Below are 20,586 nucleotides of genomic sequence, written 5' to 3' on the forward strand. Positions count from 1 at the left end.
ATATAATAAGTCTTATCAGCTGCTATATAAGTCCTTATGATTTAGAAACTACTGCGTCAGAAATTTCCATGTACAAAACCTGATCATAAACTTGTCATAGACTACTATAAAAAACACTAGAGAAACTTCACTGATACACAGGAGACACTAAATTGCTAACCATTTGTAAAAGATAATAACAGCAAATGCATGCTTGTATTATGTAAATGTAAAATGCAGGTCACAGGATGTCAGAAATAAATGACACTTTTACCCGAAAGTGATAAACATCAACAAAATAAGGTTAATCTCGGAAAGCTTGATGAGTTGCCATCATAGATAATCTGTTGTGTGCGTTTTTAGTTTCCTTGCGTTGCAAAAATGACAAAGACTTCTCATTACGAACATGTTATGCTTTAATCTTATTTTAAATGGTTTTCATTAATCAGTTAGCAGCATATAGCTTAGACATTTCTCTTTCAGATCAACAAATCAGTGACCCTTGAAATGCACCTAAACTACCAACGTGAATGAATCATATCCTATAAAGTGCAGTGTAAATGTGGACACAGAGTCATGTTTTTTGGTTTTGTGAGATTCAGCCCTGCTAAATTACAGTTTAGACCAGAATAAATGACCAGATCATACCGTTTGCTGGTGACATAAGGTATGTTTGAACACTTTCATGCTGGTTTAAGCTCATCTACTGGTCTACAATAAGCTTACACACCACTAATGGCAATCGAAAACAAGTTAATCTTGGAATTTAAGCTGGTCTAAGTTGTTTTTTTCCCAGCAGGCAGATGAACTTCATGGCCAAAAGTATGTGGGCACCCCTTTCTAATAAATGTGTTTGGCTAGTCTAATAATTTTAAATCTTAAACATTCTGGAAATGTTCAATAGTTTTGGAGGATGCTTGTCAATTGTTTTGCCAAGTAGCGCATGTTCCTGGATCAAGATCAGCCAATCAGATTTTAGGAATAGGTCAAATGATTTGTTTAGGGTTTGGCTCAACAACATTCTCATCAGCTTATAATTTCTATTTTGAGACATAATTTTTTAGTAAAGTTTGAGTTTAGGGATAGAGATATGACAGGATATGTTGGTACAGGTACACGTCTTAGTTCGAAAAATACACAAGGATCATCAAAAAATGTGGAAAAACTTGAATATCTTAGAACTGAAAACAATGATGGAAAGACAAACTTCATATTAATGCCCAGGGTTCTGAAATTAAACATTCAACAAGCACGTATATGTATGCAGTTTGGGTGCTCACATACTTGTGTCCATGTGGTGTATGTGGGATGTTGTTATATGCTCAGACATTTATTGATAAGGAAAACTGATAAGGTGAGTCTGATTTGACCTCATGTGGCCAAAGAAAGACATTTCCTCCAAATGCCGTCATGACTGGATGTCTCGTGGCTCTGGCGTCAAAGATTGTCCTTAGCCAGAGAGTTCAGTGTGAAGTTCCTTATTCTTACGGACTTCTGCAGCATGAATCTCCTGACGAGAGAGAGAGAGAGAGAGAGCGTGATCAATGCTCTATAAATAAGAACTGTTTTGCAGTAACCAGGGAGGAAACTTATTTATTGACAGTACATTTGTAAGCCTGTTACTCCAGAAAAACAACATGCAATAGGAAGTGTGGTAAAATTCAAGCCCATAGTTCATTTAGTTCATTATTTCCTAAAAGTCAAGATAAAATTGTATTCCCAGCCCATTTTTTCTAGACTTTATTTTTCTGTTGGATCCAGCGGTTGATATTAAAGGGGTCATCGGATGCCCATTTTCCACAAGTTGGGATGATTCTTTAGGGTGTTCATGTAAAGTTTGTAATATACTTTGGTTAAAATACTTCAATGGTTGTGTAAAACAACACCCTTTACCTCCTCAAAAACAGCTCTGTTCACAGCGACCCGTTTCGGTGCATGTCTCTTTAAATGATAATGAGCAACTGCTCACCCCACCCCTCTCTTCCATGGGGGGTGTCGAATGGCTGAGGGCAGAAATATGCTAAAACAGGAAATATGCTAATACGGGGTGCGTCAGTGGTTGTGGGTGGAGCATGAGCAATATGACATCATAGTGCTCAGAAAATCCAAACGGCTTGATTATTGAGAGTGTTTAGACTTTTTGAGGATTAAATAAAAGGAGTGAATGTATTTTTTTTCATTGTATGGTGGTTGTGTCCACACACTGCAAAGACACATTTATATGCAAACACCATATAAAAGTGAATTTTGCATCCGATGACCCCTTTAACTGTTTTTGCTCACCAGCCACCATGACTAGTGGTTTTCTAACGTTACTAGCCACTCAGGATTTTCACTGGCCACAATTTTGACATCGATGCCATAGGGAAAAACTGCCATATAGATATTTTGGTAACACTTTATTTTACAATGTCCTTGTTACACGTTACATGTACTTATAGTAATAACAGTAAATTATGCATAATTACATGCAACTAACCCTCAACCAAACCTAATCCTACCCTAACCCTATAGTAAGTACATGCAGTTGCTTAATATTACTCAGTACTTAAATATATAATTACACTGTAACAATGACACCTTTAAAATAAAGTGTAACCGATATTTTTAATATTATCTCATAATTTGGCAGCTGGTATATTAGGCTGCCATCGTTTTTTTCCCACGAACCCATTATACTGTTTAATATAGCCAATATACTTCTCTTTATGTGCTGCATTTTGAGTGTGAGCACAAAATCTGCAGAATTGAGTAAATTATGCTCAATACGCGCAATCCTTGCCGAAATTCAAGCCCTGTAACACCAACAATATTCATTCGGAGCAAATTAATCGAGTGAGTAAAGGGATGCGCAGCTGGTATTGTGGATCCTGCGAAAGAGTTTCAGATATTTTGATCTGTATCAAAAAATCATTATTTTTGACAACACTAGATGCCTTTTTAAAAGACTACAATTGAAAAATGTATATTATATAAAATTCAACCCGCCAAAGTGGCTAGTAGGAGTGACTGTGTTACACACCACTGCTCAAATTAATGTTAAGCCCTGGTTGCATCATAAAAAGGTTTGTTTTTCAAATAAATGCCATTCCGGTAGATCAAACTATAGAGCATGGCGCTAGCAACGCCAAGAATTGGTTCGATTCTCAGGGAATGCATGAGCTAACAAGATGTATACCTTGAATGCAATGTAAGTAACTTTGGATAAAAGTGTCTGCCAAATGTGTAAATGTAAAATAGATTGAGTTTGCATTGGATTTTATGGATCTACTCCCATCAGAAAACACAGGACCTCCAGAGCATCTACACACATTTTTTTTTATAGAACAACAAACAGTAAGACCAGAAATATGGATTAAGACAGAAAGACTAGTTCATGTCTCACCTTCTCTCTCAGACGCTGCTTGAGGGCGTTGAGACGGGCCATGCGGTTTTCTTTGATCAGCTCCATTTTGTGGTTGAGTTTCTCCTCGGTTATCTTGCTGTAGTTGTTGTTGACCTCCTGGGCCTTGTTGAGCACCTCCTTCTCACGCTCCCGCTTCTCCGCCAACTGCTTCAGGACCTGCTTCTCTTGGGACTACACAAAGAGGTGTAGAAAGAGTAGATGACACGGCTAATGTGAGACAGTGAGGAGAAGCTTCTCTGACATTTAAAAAGAGGCCAAATGTGGGACAAAGTCATGAAAACATCTCAGCGGCGATGGAGACGTACAAAAGAGGACTGTGTTGGTTTTCAGATGGCAATACAAGGATACTAACTGTTTTCCATTTTCATATCTATTCACTATAGAGGGTTTCCATGGATGTTAAGGCCAGGATAAAAAAATCTGTTCTAAGAACGTGTAGGTAATGTTCTCATTAAAGCCCTTTGGTGAAAATCCATCTTTTAATGTTGTTTATGTGTCTATGTGGTGTTTTTAATATGCTTTAAAGGAGCTGTATGTAAGAAATGTATTTCAATTAATCATAAAATGGCCCTGATATGTCACTAGACATTAAGAAATCATGTTCATTTCAAATACTTATATCACTGACAACAGTAGTACGGCCAGGATATTGTCATTTAAAAAGTGGACTTGCAGCCCTCAACTGATGTTGATGTTGTCATCTTGTGTTTTGGCCTGAAGCTCCACCCTCCACCTATCTACCAATCACGAAGCCAGTAGTGTTTCGGCAGCCGGGTTGCCAGCTCTGCTCTAGTTACCGTTACTCTGCAGCTACAAACGTTCGTGCTGGATTCTGCAGCATATCTGGCAACCTCGAGTCAGGGGGAGGGGGAGGGGATACACCGCTCTACAGTAATTTGAAAGTGATTGCAGTACCAGTTTTGGCCACAATCTTACATACGGCTCCTTTAAGACAAAGCATGTGTAAATTCATAAGTCGACTCCATTGCTGAGTATTTCCTCCTTAAAACTGCAGTGAACCAAAGACAGTCTCAAAAACACGCTTTGAAATCGCTGGTGTTTCTGACGTCACAAACTACCTTGTAACCAATCAGATCAACGTGTGATCGTCAACCAGTGGATCTCTGAGCTGAGTGAGTGAGTGGAGGCGGGGCTCATTTGCATATTCATAGAACCACGTATACTAAATGAGGCAAGGGTGTCGAGTTACATTCAACATATTTTAAGGCATGAATAAATGTTTTTCCAAGGAAAAAACGTTTAAACTAGGGCTGTCAAAAGATTAATCGCGATTAATCGCATCCAAAATAAAATTTTGTGTTTAAATAATATATGTGTGTGTACTGTGTATAATTATTTTGTATATATAAATACACACACATGCATGTATATATTTAAGAAATATTTGCATACATATACTGTATATATTTATATATAATTTATATTATATATAAATATAATTTTTTATATATAAATAACACATTTTTCTTAAATATATACATGCATGTGTGTGTATTTCTAGATACAAATTTAATTATACACAGTACACACACATATATTATTTAAACACAAACTTTTATTTTGGATGCGATTAATCGCGATTAATCTTTTGACAGCCCTAGTTTAAATATGTAATTTCGGTGATCAAAGATGAGTTTTAAGGGATAAAATGATTGACTACAGGGGGACTTTAAGTAAATGTTCTCTGAATGTTCTGTAGAGCGCTCCCTGATAGCTGGGATGTTTATCATTCAGTCATAGATGCCAATAAAGAACCTTTATTTTTAGGCTATGTCTTCATTAATCCGGATAGATTTTTGCTTCAAAACGCTCACTGAGATGATACAGACAGATCAAGACATGATCCGGTTATCACGCAATTCTTCTGGCAGGATCATTTTATTTAGCAAAATATCTCAGCATTCACTGATCGTCCAGATCGCTCTCACTCACCATTATATGTCTGGTCTAAATGCAATTGCTCTCATGTTTTACCGCAGGACAGCAAATGTGAGTAAATTCTGTCATCTTTGCAGGACTGTGATATGAAGAGTGTGCAAAGTAACATATTTTAGCAACAGTGTGAAAGTGAAAGCACATAACAGGCACAATACTGGTATAAACATGAATATCTATGGGTTCAATATGCGTCACATGACTAAACTTACATCATAGTTTTTAAATACCTTCGTTTTCACAGTCCATATACAACGCGAAAACGGCGTTTTCAAATGTATCCACTTTATAGAGCGTTTTCAAAAAGCTTAGTTTTCGTTGCTCAAAACGTTGGACAAAAGGTCAAAACGGAGAGAAAAATATGCATTTTCAAACGAAAACGTATTAGTGTGGACAGAGCCGGACAGTAACGGAGTACATTTACTTGAGTACAGTACTTAAGTACAATTTTGAGGGATCTGTACTTTACTCGAGTATCATTTTTGGGGAGTACTCATGACTTTACTCAAGTACATTTGAGAGGCAAATATTGTACTCTTTACTCCACTACATTTCTATCCATAACTGTGAGTACCCGTTACTTCTTCTAAAAAAAAAAAAAAAAAAGGAAAAAAGAAACATCTCGGAAACCCTCAATTTGTTGTTTCCCTCTCAAATGTGATTGGATTGTGCAGGTGCCACTGATTGGGACAGCCTATCAGCAATCACCTTCAGCTTTCCGCCAAAGTCAACTCCATGGTCAGATTTAGATAAGAGACGAAACCATGGACTAAACAATGGATGAAGACGCAGCAGGTCCATCCCGGGAGCGATATTTTTTTTTTTTTCAAGATGGTAGGGGAAGACTGATGAATATTCATTAGGGAAGTCATCCCTGATTGGTCTTAACCCCAGTGACGGGTAGGTTTAGGGGCGGGGTTAGGGAGGTCATAAGACCCCCAGTGACGGGTAGGTTTAGGGGTAGGTCATCAGACCAATCAGGGATGACTTCCCTAATGAATATTCATGAGTCTTCCCCTACCATCCTGGGAAAAAAAATATCACATCCCGGGAATGTGCCAACCCGTGCCCACCTCGCCAGACTATTTCAATTTTCTGAACAAGTTAATGATATTTTTCACTTTAAGTGTTTGCTGTGTTAGCACTGTGGCAGTAGTAATGCAATATTTAGAAAATGTACTCTTGTACTCTTGATACTCAAGTACTTTTAAAAACAAGTACTTTAGTACTTTTACTTAAGTAGACATCTGACTAGTACTTTTACTTGTACTTGAGTAAAATTTAGCAAGGGGTATCTGTACTTTTACTCAGGTAATGTAGCTGTGTACTCTGTCCGCCTCTGAGTGTGGATGAGGCCTGAGAGTGTGAAGATTCTCAGTTACGCATGTGCTCGTGCTTTTCATGAACGTGTCTCAATGGAAAAATGCATCTGCTAAATAATTCAGTGTCATTCTAACCAGCTGGATGTGTTACTCACGAAACATCCTGTTGATTAACTCTACTAGAACAAGTAAGTGTCCAAAAAACATGGTTCAATCTTGGTAGTTTAAACTTGCTGCGTCCCGATTCGCTTTCTATCCATTTAGAATAGTATTCGAAATCAGAATTAGTGCGTCCCAAATCGTAGTATGTTGAAATGAGCATTCCAGAGATACCCGGATGGTCTACTTTTTCCGGTTAGAATCCGAAGTGCAGATCCGTGCTAATGGCTAATATTGCCCACAACCCATTGCGCTGTGGACGAGGATTCGATTAGAACTACAAACACGAATAAAAAGTTGAAAAAACTACAAACATGGCGGATGTGTGTGACCGATGGTTAAGCAGAGCGGTTAAGATAAAGGGGAATGAGTGTTTAATAATCAGTAGCCTATCTAATCTGACAAAAATATATTTATTAAATGTTATCCACATTATATTTAATCTAAAACAGCATTGTGAACTTTTATAACGATGCGTTTGGTCATTAACTTTTATTAAATGCATCATTATGCAAACATGAGGAGAGTTCTCCGAATTAAAGACCCATGACTGGCAGATTAACGTGTGATTTCTCTCACATTTTTCTCTGAAACGGTAGGAAATTAAATTTTGTTGAATGTGGAGGATTTTAACTGTGACATGATGATTGACAGGGCAGTTTAAACTGTGACAGGATGCAAGTTACGAAGCGACAGAGCGCCCGTTAAAGACGCTGTTATGACGATGCATACTCTTCTGCTTCACACTCAAAAGTATGTACTTTTCTTCTCAAAAACAGTGCGTACTTTTAGGGCGTAGTATATGTAGACGAATTGGGACGCAGCATTTGTTTATGTGCAGTGTTCCACGGAAAACTGATGCAAGATCTTACCCTGCGTCTCTCCTCGGCCGCCTCCAGCCTCCTCTGCAGCTCCCCCAGCGAAGGCTCCTTCTTCTGGGCCGGCACCGCCAGGGTGTGGGGTCTCTCTGGAGGAGACGGGTCAGTCGGACTCTTCAGGATGACCTCAAACGCCTGGCCAGATGCTCGCTTATTCAGGGACTTCACCTCCATGTCTTTGGAGGGAAGATGAGGACAATGAATGTGTGATCATTGGTGCTCTTCGGGAAAACATTTTTTTTTTACTTCATCGGAATGGTACGAAACTTGGTAAAGGTTTTGGCACTTGCTATGTGGACACACAAAAAAATCATGGACATTATTCGAAAAGGTTAAATGGTCCTGTAAAATATAGTCACACTTGAGCTCCTCGCGGTCAGAAATGAGTGGGAGACGAATTTCCTCTAGTGGAAGCGTTTGGTACTGCAGCCGAACTAAATCTTACTAAAAGCTCATTGTTTGAGATATCAAGCTCAAATTTGGAACACAACTTGTTAAGATTAATGGCTTTGATTTTCTTGCAGTTTTAGAGTAAAACAGGGTTTTTGAAAATATAGATTTCATATCAAAATTGAAAATAGTATTTCTTTTGTTTTCATAACAATAAACATAAAATTCTGAAACTTTTTTTAAGTTCACTTTTTAAAACTTTTTTCAGTTCATCAATAATTTGCCAAGCGTCGTCTTTAAAAAGAGATCAAACTTAAGTCTGAGCTTTAAAGCATTCAAGATTTATGACAGTTTAAGTTGGAAATGTAATTTTCAGGTCTATGCTCAAAACATGAATAAATGGATTATAAATACAGCGTAAATATAATGTAGTACCATAAAATCCCCTAAAAGTACAAAATATTAAATAAAAAACATCAAAACAAAATATAGTACATTCCTTTCATTGAAAAAAACAACAACAGATCGGTCATTTTTGACCGACACGCGAAGATATTCAATATTCTTGTATTGAGGCCTCCAGTCATTGACTGTTGAAGCTCCCACCTTCAAACTGGCCGAAGGTGTTGGGATGAGGCTGGGAATACAAGCAGGAGCAGATGAGAGACAACACCGACATCTCTCTCAGCTTCTCAGAGTAGGCTGCGAAAGAAAGAAAGAAAACGGTGATATATATATGCATGTGGTGGGGAAAGAAAAGACATCTTTGCTACTACATACTACGATCCGGCACTAATTCTAACCTTGAATAGAATTTAGGACAGATAGTTACCGCTGTATAGACATAATCCATTTCTTTACATAAGAAATATTAACACTTCAATAAGGTTAAAGTCCCTCTGTGGTTGAAAATCCAGCTTTTAATGTTGTTTATATGTCTATGTGGTGTTTTTAATACGCTTTAAGACAAACCATGTGTGAATTCATAAGTCGACTCCATTGCTGAGTATTTCCTCCTTAAAACTGCAGTGAACCAAAGACAGTCTCAAAAACACGCTTTGAAATCGCTGGTGTTTCTGACGTCACAAACTACCTTGTAACCAATCAGATCAACGTGTGATCGTCAACCAGTGGATCTCTGAGCTGAGTGAGTGAGTGGAGGCGGGGCTCATTTGCATATTCATAGAACCGCGCATACTAAATGATGCAAGGGTGTCGAGTTACATTCAACATATTTTAAGGCAAGAAATAAACGCTTAGATAAATAATTTTGGTGATCAAAGATGAGCTTTAAGGGATAAAATGATTGACTACAGGGGGACTTAAACTACATTAGTTAACATGAATTAAGAATGAACACACAGCCTGCACCCTCAACCTGATTCATGCGTTATTGATTTGTTCACCACAGCACATGTCAGCAAAATAATTCACTGTGTGAGCTTGTGTGAAGGTGAACTGTGTGTCAGGATGGTCATGTGTGACACAGATCCGATTTGATTCATGCATGCAAAAGGGGCAGAACCTAAATAAGTAATACATTTTATTTGTAATGCACATTTCTCAAACTCAAAGCGGTACAGCATGTGCAGAACAAAATAAATCAAACAAGGAGCAAAAAAAAACAGTATAAAAAAAATACAGTCATAAATTAAAAGCTTGACTAAAAAGATGCGTTTTAAGAAGTTTTTTAAAAACAATCCACAGAAGCAGTATTTCTAATAGATGCAGACTTAATGTTAGTGTTTATGACTATAGCGAGTTCTTCAGGCGTGTGCATCCAAGCCGAGCGTGTGTGTGTGTGTGTGTGTTTATCACACATGAGCTCAAAAGAGAGGTGACTTTGTAAGAGAGCTGAGATAGCAAAGATGCTGCATCCGCCGGACATTAGAACGAGTCACATGATATACCGCGCTGTTATTTATATAACTATTTCACATCCAAAAACACAACCACTGGGGTTGCACTGGCTTCTTTACAAGGTCTCATCAAAGACAACACAAGATGATCAGACTATCTGTGACCCTGGATCACAAGTCTCGAGTCGCACGGGTTTATCTGTGGCAATAGCCAACAATACATAGTATGGGTCAAAATTATTGATTTCTCTTTTATGCCAAAAATCATTAGGATATTAAGTAAAGATATTTTGCAAATTTCCTTCCGTTAATATATATAAAATATATTTTTGTGAGTGGATGCAGCACAATCTCGGACTTAATTTGGACAAATTTAAAAGCGTTTTCTCAATATTTAGATTTTTTTAAGCCTCTGATTCCAGATTTTCAAATAGTTGTATCTCGGCCTATCCATCCTTATTCAGCTTTCAGATGATATATACAGTACATCTCAATTAAATTGACCCTTATGACTGGTTTTGTGGTCCAGGGTCACATATAGTGGATGAATGATTCCCGTGTGTGTCTGAATGTGATCTCGTCTTCAACATTGCGACACATTTTGCTGCACTGCTGCTACCCTCCAAATGAACCCGCTTTTTATTGCGCAACATCTGCAGCGTTGAGCATCAGCACATAATAAGTCTTGTTTAAACAGAAATGATCCATCTATTAATGATCTCTTAGATACTACAGACTCCAATAGCATCATGCTTGGCAAAGGACATGTTCACTAATACCAATGTCATGCAAAACATCACTGGCAAAAAAACAGATGAGTCGATTCTATGGTGGCTCATGCAATCTCATGCAAAACTCTCTTTATAGTGTCTTTTCTGGGTTCTGGCTCTTACCTGAAACTGTGCTGTCCATTGTGCTGCCGGATGGATGCTGAGCCGAGAGATGGAGGGAATGAAGCACTGAAGGAGTGACGCACAGCGATGGTCTGTATTATCAGGGGAGGAATGATGGATGAGAGGAGGAGGAGGAGGAGGAGAGGACAAGAGATGAAGAGAGGAATAAAGAGACGGGAGAGAGAAATGGCGAAATGATGTCGCAGACGAAGCTGGAATATTATCAGATCCAGAGATAAACTGAGAGAAAAAAAGACAATAATAAAGTGATGTAGAGCTGTTGTCTTGGAAACAAGAGCTATTTTTAGTCATTTTGGTTGAGAAAAGTTCTTGCAACATTTGATATGGTCTTAATATTTGATATGCATCTAACATTTTATAATCTACAGCGCAAAAAAAATAAATATATTTTTTAAATCAAGACACATTTACTGGAGAAGCAATGACTTGTTTTCTGACAAATGCATCAAAATTAAATGAGTTTGTGTTTAAAAGAAGAAAATGAGCCAATGATTCAGACAAAGTAAAAGATCACTTTCTGACACCACTGTTTTAAGCATACATTTGCATAATTATGATACTTTATATCTTCAGTCATTTTGCTCCTCCAGTAAATGTATCTTGATTTAAGAATGTTTAGATATTTGCACTGGAAAACTAGACAGAAATACAGTGTAAAATACAGTGTAATGCTGTATCTGGTAAATATTTCAAGATACTGTTGTCTTTTTAAACGGACTACTGTTGGTCCAATCGATGAGGCACTAACAAAATCAATAACTCACCGACAAGACAGAAGATGGATTGGGTTCAGTCGCGCGACAAACACTCAAGACGACATTTTATCCTTTCCAATCAGAGATTGATCTGAAACCGACACGTACGTGCATCAGACGGCTGCTTATTAATGTACAGGACCAAGCTTGTCATTTAAGATGGGAATAATAATAGAAGCACTGTTTCTTTTCGACAGGGTTATTAAGATAAAGCCCTAATAGCATTTTTTGTTATTACTGTGCTTTTACATTTTTCACATGTTCCTATGCAAGTTATTACTAGTTCAAATTAAGCACTGTTCAGTGTAAGTCTGGGATTTTCTATTTTATCTGGCAAACATTTTGTATAGAAATAGAAAATAGAAAAAGCTATTTGCTAAAAATGTTAATCCAAGATAAATTCTCTTAAATCAAGTCTGGGCTTTGCTAAAACTCTTGTATCATGTTGCAGGTCAATTTGACAAAACTACAATACAAAATTGAGTTGTTGGAAGAACTGAAATTGAAATTGTGGAATGAGTGCACAAGATTTCTTACGATTTTGATGTTCGCAGGTCAATTTGACCCGCAATTTCATGGTTAACCAAAATAAAAATAAAAATGATGCAATTTTTTGTCAGTTTCTAAACTACTACTCTGACGGTATTTAAATGTAAATGTATGCATTTGATAGACGCTCTTATCCAAAGAAATGCACACTGTGTTGAAGGCACACATTGTTTTCAGTTCAAGAATGTTCATTTCACTGGGAATCAAACACATGATTTTATTGTTGCATGATCTACTGTTCGAGCTTCAGACAAGCACACACAAATAAAACATTTAAAAAAAGTAAAAAAAAAGAAAAAGTTTATTATTTTCCTATTTTATTTTAAAACAATTTTTTTTGTAATGTGTGAGAAGTATTATTATTATTATTTTTTTTTTCATTTTCGTGAATTGTATTGAATCCAGTTAGGGTCAATTTGACTCCCAACATATTATCGTACCCAGAATTCGAACATAATACAAGGTTTTCCAGCAAAATATTAATATTTAAAACTCTTTTTTTTTTTGCAGCGTAACCAAAAGTGCCAGCTGTATTATTCAAGATCCCTTCCAGATTCCCGGATGCGCTGTTACAGAAGTCTTCATACACAATTCATGTCCGAACCCTCAGCTGAAGGCTTGCGTGCGAAGCCCGGCTCGATTTAGCCAGCTGTCCTGAAACGACCGCACACGGGAACAGCCGGATTCAAGGCACTTCAGATCCTCGTTCTCAAGCACTCGTACGCACTCAATGAACTTTAAGACTAAGTGTGAGATTTCTGAACAACTACATATGAACATTAGCACTTACGATGCTTACATCACTGATTAATCATATAACATCTGGGAATGTTGACAGATCAGGGGCTTTTAGAGCATGTTAAACATCATACTGACTCTTTCACACACACATATAGAGAGAGGTCACAGATGTGATGCGCACCGCTGTAATAACATTCATAGCATGAGCGGTGCTTATTGATTCACTGGTGCCTTCATGCAAAATACATTCAGCTTAGACAAGAGAAAAATCAATAAACTCAGTCCTGACAGAACAAGGCTTCTCCCGGATTTGTAAGGGTTGGGAAAACATCTGTTGTGCAAATTAAACCGAGACACAAGTGCTTTGTTTTCCATCTCTGCTGTTTATTATAGAATTGGTTAGTAATTAGAACTAAGGTTTGGAGTCTTAAAAACAACGCCTCTTGAAATTCTGTACTAGGAATGTCTTCATTATTTTACTAACTATTGATTAAAAAAAAAAAAAATTGAGCTTAAAACAGAAATCAAGACTGAAGGTGTCAGTTCAGCATATAAATATCTACAATGTCACAGCATAGATATCAAACTTAAGTCTGCAAGAGCATCCGCCAAATATAATATCATAACTTACATGTCCTCAGAACAACTGCATCCTCTATGCATTTACAGAAATCCCTACACACACGCACACACACACACGACACAGAGATGATGTTCTATGTGATGTCTTTTTGTCTGGGAGGGCGGTGAATGTTCCGGATCACACATTTGACCATCCATTCAATGCCGTCATTCACTCCCTGCCTGAAAAACACAACGGCACAGAAAACACACACGGTTTAAACATCCAGCAAAACCAGTCGAGCGCAAGCTTAGAGCAAAATGATCAACAATGATCTTTATCTATCTTTAACACAACAACAAAGCATTTACTAAGTTGCAACAGATGCAAAACTGGCTCGACCTCAAGGAAACATAGCGATGTCATTACAATCACTGCAACAGGGTTTAATGTGTATTTATATATACAAAATAATTATACACAGTACACATACATTTATTATGTAAACACAAACTTTTATTTCGGATGTGATTAATCATTGCACAGCACTTTTAGTAATCTGATTATGTAACTCAAGTTCCTTGTAATGCGTTTCCCCCAAAACTGCTTATTAGGGGTGGAACGGTACATGTATTCGTATTGAACCGAAGCGGTACGGGTGTCACGGTTCGGTGCATGAATTTACACGGAGAATACACGGATAAAGAATATGTAATGCGGAACTACTGTTAGATCTGTAAATGATCTTAGCTCTGAAGCAGGCTGCGATGTAAAGATTGCAATGCTGGAATATGTTGTGTGTGTGTGTGTGTGTGTGTGTGTGTGTGTGTGTGTGTGTGTGTGTGTGTGTGTGTGTGTGTGTGTGTGTGTGTGAGAGAGAGAGAGAGAGAGAGAGAGAGAGAGAGAGAGAGAGAGAGAGAGAGAGAGAGAGAGAGTGAGTGAGTGAGTGAGTGAGTGAGTGAGTGAGAGAGAGAGAGAGAGAGAGAGATGGTTCAATAAACACGCCAGTCACCAGAACACATCTTATTCTTCTATTTGGTTTAGAAACGTTCTCGTTGCCGAAATGGGGAGAGAGAGAGAGAGAGAGAGAGAGAGAGAGAGTGAGTGAGAGAGAGAGAGAGAGAAAGAGAGAGAGAGAGAGAGAGAGAGAGAGAGAGAGAAAGAGAGAGAGAAAGAGAGAGAGTAAGAGAGAGAGGGGCGCGATCGAAAAGTCGCAAAGTGTTATATTTGTGTGTGTGTGTGTGTGTGTGTGTGTGAGAGAGTGTGTGTGTGTGTGTGTGTGTGTGTGTGTGGCGCGGGCGCGATCGAACAGTGGAAACATAAAAACATACTCCGTCATTTTGTTTATGCAGGACATCATTCAAACTGCAGTGTTTAAGTTACTGTTAATTAAAATTTTAAGGAAAACAAATATATTAATCTGAAATGTAGCAAATTCATTTTCAATTCATTCAGGAACAATTACCAAACATATCTCAAGGTCTTTTTGTCTTTTTATTAAAAAATACAAGGCTTAAGTCATTTATTTTCATTCGGTGGTTCAGCCTGAGACGTGCACGAGCCTTCTGCATTTCTGTTTTGCTTTTCCCTCCATTGTACCGAACTCGTACCAAACTCGTACCGAACCGTGATGTCTGAACCGAACCGTGACTTCTGTGTACCGTTCCACCCCTACTGCTTATAGGTCATAAACAACACAGATTTTGATGTCTCCTCAGTTTTTTGGGTCTCCACTAAGTGCACTTGCACACAGCAGGGTTTCCACACACAACACTGAATAATAAACGAGACGTACCCTGATAACGCACAGCAGGGCTGCACCAGACAGTCTCTCTTCCCGATTTTGGGAGCGCAGTCACTGAAAGCCGTCTTTATGTCGGGGACAGACATACAGTTCTGAGGAACACAAGACAAATGAAATGAAGGAGCACAGCGCCACCTAGAGACGTGACCGTTCACACACATTTCTATCAGACGCAGAGCTCATACCTCGACGTCTTGCTTGTTTGCCAGAACGAGGAGAGGAACTCCTTCCAGAACTTCACTGCTGATCATTTTCTCTGGTCGACGGGAACATGAAGTCAGTTCACATTAGACAATGGTATAAACTTCCCTAAGTTCCACCCGATTAGAAAGTCAAGTGACCCTTATTTCTATAGGGCTTTATACAATAGAGAAACACAGAAATAAACAGGAAAATAACAGAATCAATGAGGCAAACCATCAAATATTAGGGCTGGGTAAAAAATATTGATTTCTTGATTTTAATCGATTCTCATTTTTACGAACCGATATCGATTCTTAAATCCCAAGAATTAATTAGTCATCCTGTTTTCAGTTGATGAATGAATGGAACATTGTAGCGCGCATCCCATCCAATAAATCACAATAATCTTTGTGCTTTGTTACTATTGATATCAAACAAAGTCTCAGATTTCAAATTACGTCCATTTTCTTACGAAATTCAAAAACATAAATGCCGTTTTGTTGCTGTGGCGTGAGATCGCTCTGGCTCAGCTCTAGAGAAGCACATGATCTTCTCTTCCGCATTAATAACACCAGTTACAGCGCGAGATAAACATGAATGAGCGTCTGAAAGTGTGTTAAAAGATGGAGAACAACTTATCGAAGTCCGTATCATGTCACATGGAATCGCTCAATCAGTGTTTCAACCGTGGAAAGACGTCAGTAAATCAGCTTGTAAACAATGTCATGTAACGTCACATTTACCTCAGAAAACCATATCCAGTGACCATAAACTCGTTAGTCAGCGAGAAGAATTAACTCTAGAGGAGCATTCTGCTAAATATATGCACCATATTACATATTCATTATAATTTGTAATGTTCTTCAATTTTTAATGCTTGTTTGAATAAATCTGGCAGGTTTTTATGACAGCCATTTCATATAACTTTATTATTATAAAAATAAATAAAAGTGTAATTTAAGTGTTTGTATACAAATCAGTTAGGTCTATATGATTTACTTTAATGTTATGTAAAAATGTCTAATATTTATTTATTTATAATATTATTGGTGACCCTTTACAATAAGGTTCCATTATTTAACATGAACTAATAATGAAAAATACAAATTAGTTAATGTTTATTTCAACACTTACTAATATATTATTAATATCAAAAGTTGTATCTGTTAATATTATTTAACGAACCTTGAATGAACAATGAACAGCTGGATTTTTATTATATAATGTTAACAATGATTAATAAATACTGTAGGAATACATTTGTTACAGTATTTATTAATCATTGTTAACATTATATAACAAAAAAATCCAACCATTCATTTTTCATTCAAGGTCCATTAAATAATTTTAACAGATACAACTTACTAATGATAACTAATTGGACTTTATTGTGAAGTGTAACCGGCATATATAATATAATATAACATAATATAAGTAAACCCACAAGCTTTCATGTCATATGAAGGACGACCTTTGAATATCTTTGAGTGCTTCATAACCATGTTTATATTCTTTATTCTTTACTCTCTGCCAGATTATGACTCTCCCTGTTTCTCTCCAACACACCCAAAAATTAAATAAAAATGCAATATCATGCATTTGATGGCATTTCTTCAAGCACTTAAAATTTCCTTTATTTTGGATGGAAAAATATGACTGAAATTTAAATAACTGTGATTTGACCAGATAACCACGATCAAACGATTAATCCACAATAATGACAGGCCTAAATCTGCGTCTGACGGCAGTTTCTGTGTTTACGTCAGAGTTTCCGCTAGAAAAAAATGGTGCCGGTCAAAGTAAGGTTTCGTTTTCCGGACATTTTGATGATATGCCGGTCAAATATCGCCTCTTAATTAGTCAAGTTGAGGAAAACTGGAGGCAGGCTATGTAACTTAAAAAATGACATAATCAGGCCGAATGCAACATGTTTATTAGCCTAACTTTCAAATAGACGGAAAAAAACATTTTCTACTATGGTTTTGTACGTTTCTTCATTCGGATCTATTTGCGATCCATTCCATTCTAAACAAACAACACAGCTTAGGCTACATGCTTTGTCCTTGTTACATTATTCATTAAGATAATAATTAATAAATGCGCGCATAATTATCAGTGAACTTGATAAATGTTGCAGATATGTTTTGCTATGCATGCACAAACAAATGCCTTTCAACTTATGTGTGCAAAATTCAGAATAAAATGAATGTGCAGCAATTTGTACAAATAGAGAGTCTAGGTCTACTATACGTGTTGTAGCCATTAAATAAGCTCACTTAGTTTAATATTTGTTAAAATATTATAATGTTATTTTTTAATTTATGTTGATTATGAAAAGTGACTGCACGAGTATGCGCAATATCGAGAGACATGGAGCGGGTCAGACATGATTTTGACCACTTAATTAAGTTTTGTTTTGTAGAAAGACTTTTTTGAAGTGAATTTCGTTTTGTATAAATTGTATCTTAATTTTAATATTTTTTTTTTATCAACCAATTGCCTGGATTTAGCAGACGATAGGCCTAATCATGCAGGCGCCCGCGCGGTCACTTGCATTGCTCGTGAACAGGAGCGCATCTCATCCTAATTTAACAAAACTCAGCGTAGGCCTCACAGACATGAAATATATCTTAAGAAAGCTTGAAATGTATTTTTAACAATTTAAAACGAAAAGAAATAGGCTACTCTCTGATTATGTAATCCATGATGTGCATTTCTCTCTATAGGCGCGTTCACTACTACGGAGATGGCGATCGTCAACTTCATCTTTACAGCTGTTGTTGCTGTTAATAAACTAAATAGGCCTATAATTTTATTAAACAATAAATTAAATGAAATTGTAATTGTATTAAAAAAGCAAAAAAAAAAAATCCTGTTTAAGGTTTTTTTTATTTTATTTTTTACCTATGCTAATTACGCATTCAATTCAGGTAGGCTACTGAGTCGCTGTCCTCAGTGCCCAGAAAAGCGCTGAAACGGAGATGAAGGGGAACCCGTTTTTATTTTATTTTTTGGCTTATTTTAACTGGCCCATCCAGTTTTCTGGAGGCCGACCTACAATCAAAATCCTGGCTCCGCTAGTGCTCCGCAGCATCTGATATCAAGAAATAACAGACCGCATTCCACATTGGAATTCAACCAAGCCATGTAATAATGTTTAATAACTTTCAAACGGTAGAGCCTGTTCCTTTATAACATAGCCAAAGGTCGGTGTATTTTTGCTTTATACATTTTAGGATTATTCTCAAATTCAGATTGTGTTAGGGGGGCGGGATTATTAGGCAATTTTAATCGGACAATTTGACCGGAGAGATTTAATTTTGTCTGACATTTCATTTTTTTTTCGGCCAATGTCCGGTAATTACCGGACAACGGAAACCCTGGTTTACGTACAATGAAACTATCTGAGCATCTCTTCTGCTGAAGTGAAACAGGTTTTGTGTGACGGTGATATGAAAAATGCTGATGACTGTTCATGTTCTGATTGATTCCTCATTTGAGTAAAACTCACCGAAAGCCTCCTTCGACTCGCCCAAGCGCTCCTCATCGGTGGAGTCAATGACGTAGATCACGCCGTGAGATTCTGCATAGTACTAAAACAAGGTAAATTTGACATTACAAACAGATTAGTTGCGCTCCTGTCTACTGTAGTGGATTTATATAATGCACTCAATATAAAATCTTCAACGACAGCATCAGGACACATTTAGTGAACGTGTGTCACCTTGTCCCACAAAGACTGTAGTTCTTCTTGTCCTCCAAGATCCCAAAACATCAGGCGAGCTTTTCCCACATCAATGGTGCCGACTGAAACAGACAGGAAAAACGAGTAAAACCACAGCTATGTTTGTATTAGTTTTGCATTACTCTCTCATGCATTACTCACTGTTGAGGCCGACTGTAGTTGTGATCTTCGAGAGGTTCATGCCCTTGTAGTTTTTACTGAATTTTGTTTTTGTTTGTTCCAGAAAGGTCTACAATATTCAAGAAAAGAACACAGATTTGTCTCAAAACTAATGAGCTGCCAACCTAAACTGCACTTTTGAGCATCATATTTATTCTAGGAACTAAATAAGCTGCATACTAATATAGAAACAGTGTCAAAACCTAGTGTGCAACCTAACTAGTGAGAATATTTACTGCAGTCTCAAATTCTGCATTATGGGGTATTGTAGTCTTAAAATTTGATGAGCACCCTACCTAGACACCACTTTCCAAGTTGCCTACCTGGGCAAGGTTATTGTACATCATAAGCCCAAAATGTTACTAAAGCATAACTGATTTTGTGGAACTGTTTTAGGCGTGAACTATATACTACTAGTCTTACCGTTTTCCCTGCATTGTCCAGACCGAGGATCAGGACGCAGTACTCGTCCTTTTGGAACACATATTTGTACAGACCAGATAATAAAGTGTACATCCTCAATAACAGACTTTACCAGCTCACATCACAAACACAGCTAGCTTAGCTTAGCTGCGGCGCTAAGTAAACAACGTAAACAGCCACGAGCTCTAGTGAAGATTACGATAGAGAACACGGTGTTTTTCTTCATATAAATGCAAATATGGATTCAGTGAATCAGATGTAATTCGTGAGACTCTGGTTTGCTGTTTATGTCCATGTTGGCAGCGGTCAGTAATAAACGCTTCCTGGGAAGTTGTTGGCGAATTTTAGTGCATTGTGGGAAATGTAGTTCATCATCTGTTCGGTGGCAAAGACTGAAAGATCGTTTAACTACACTTTTTATTTCACCATAGTAATTATACTACACCAATATATATATATATATTGTATATATATATATCCATGACACCCAAAAATAGCTTGCTGCACTGTAACACCTTCAGTTAAATCTCATGAATCGTGACCCTGGACCACAAAACCAGTCAGATGGGTCATTTTTTTTTTAATTGAGATTTATACATCATCTGAAAGCTGAATAAATAAGCTTTCCATTGATGTAGGCAATGGTTTGTTAGGATATGTAAATATTTGATCCGATATATTTGAAAATCTGGAATCTGAGGGTGCAAAAAATCGAAACATTGAGAAAATCACCTTTAAAGTTGTGCATTTATGTTCACGATTGTGTTGCATTCACTCACAAAAATAAATGTTTTATATATTT

The 20,586-nt window shown here is 37.3% G+C and overlaps 2 protein-coding genes across 2 annotated transcripts; both read right to left on the reverse strand.

Moving 5' to 3' along the window:
• Window positions 1-377: 377 nt before the first annotated feature.
• Window positions 378-11,768, reverse strand: stmn3 (stathmin-like 3). The gene is made up of 6 exons (XM_084129437.1): window positions 11,628-11,768; window positions 10,843-11,082; window positions 8,697-8,792; window positions 7,695-7,876; window positions 3,365-3,556; window positions 378-1,489 (listed from the first exon to the last, which is right to left on the reverse strand). The coding sequence occupies exons 2-6, from the start codon at window positions 10,859-10,861 to the stop codon at window positions 1,430-1,432; spliced, it is 549 nt and encodes a 182-aa protein (XP_083985563.1). The 5' UTR covers window positions 10,862-11,082; window positions 11,628-11,768; the 3' UTR covers window positions 378-1,429.
• A 1,503-nt stretch (window positions 11,769-13,271) lies between these two features.
• On the reverse strand, window positions 13,272-20,135 carry arfrp1 (ADP-ribosylation factor related protein 1). Its single transcript, XM_084129436.1, has 7 exons — window positions 19,785-20,135; window positions 19,344-19,431; window positions 19,182-19,264; window positions 18,969-19,050; window positions 15,460-15,530; window positions 15,266-15,366; window positions 13,272-13,712 (listed from the first exon to the last, which is right to left on the reverse strand). The coding sequence occupies exons 1-7, from the start codon at window positions 19,875-19,877 to the stop codon at window positions 13,625-13,627; spliced, it is 606 nt and encodes a 201-aa protein (XP_083985562.1). The 5' UTR covers window positions 19,878-20,135; the 3' UTR covers window positions 13,272-13,624.
• Between the last annotated feature and the right edge of the window lie 451 nt (window positions 20,136-20,586).

Source organism: Abramis brama (genome assembly GCF_963993115.1).
Source record: "Abramis brama genome assembly, chromosome: 11".
In the NCBI taxonomy this organism is placed as follows: domain Eukaryota; kingdom Metazoa; phylum Chordata; class Actinopteri; order Cypriniformes; family Leuciscidae; genus Abramis; species Abramis brama.

Coding starts and splice junctions, on each gene's coding strand:
- stmn3 (XM_084129437.1), bottom strand. Junction 3,557..7,694: donor CGGCCGAGGAGAGACGCAGG/GTAAGATCTTGC, acceptor CTCTTTGTGTAG/TCCCAAGAGAAGCAGGTCCT. Junction 1,490..3,364: donor AGCAGCGTCTGAGAGAGAAG/GTGAGACATGAA, acceptor CTCTCTCGTCAG/GAGATTCATGCTGCAGAAGT.
- arfrp1 (XM_084129436.1), bottom strand. CDS start 19,877: ATGTACACTTTATTATCTGGTCTGTACAAATATGTGTTCCAAAAGGAC. Junction 19,432..19,784: donor TGGACAATGCAGGGAAAACG/GTAAGACTAGTA, acceptor TGAATATTGTAG/ACCTTTCTGGAACAAACAAA. Junction 15,367..15,459: donor CAAACAAGCAAGACGTCGAG/GTATGAGCTCTG, acceptor TGTGTTCCTCAG/AACTGTATGTCTGTCCCCGA.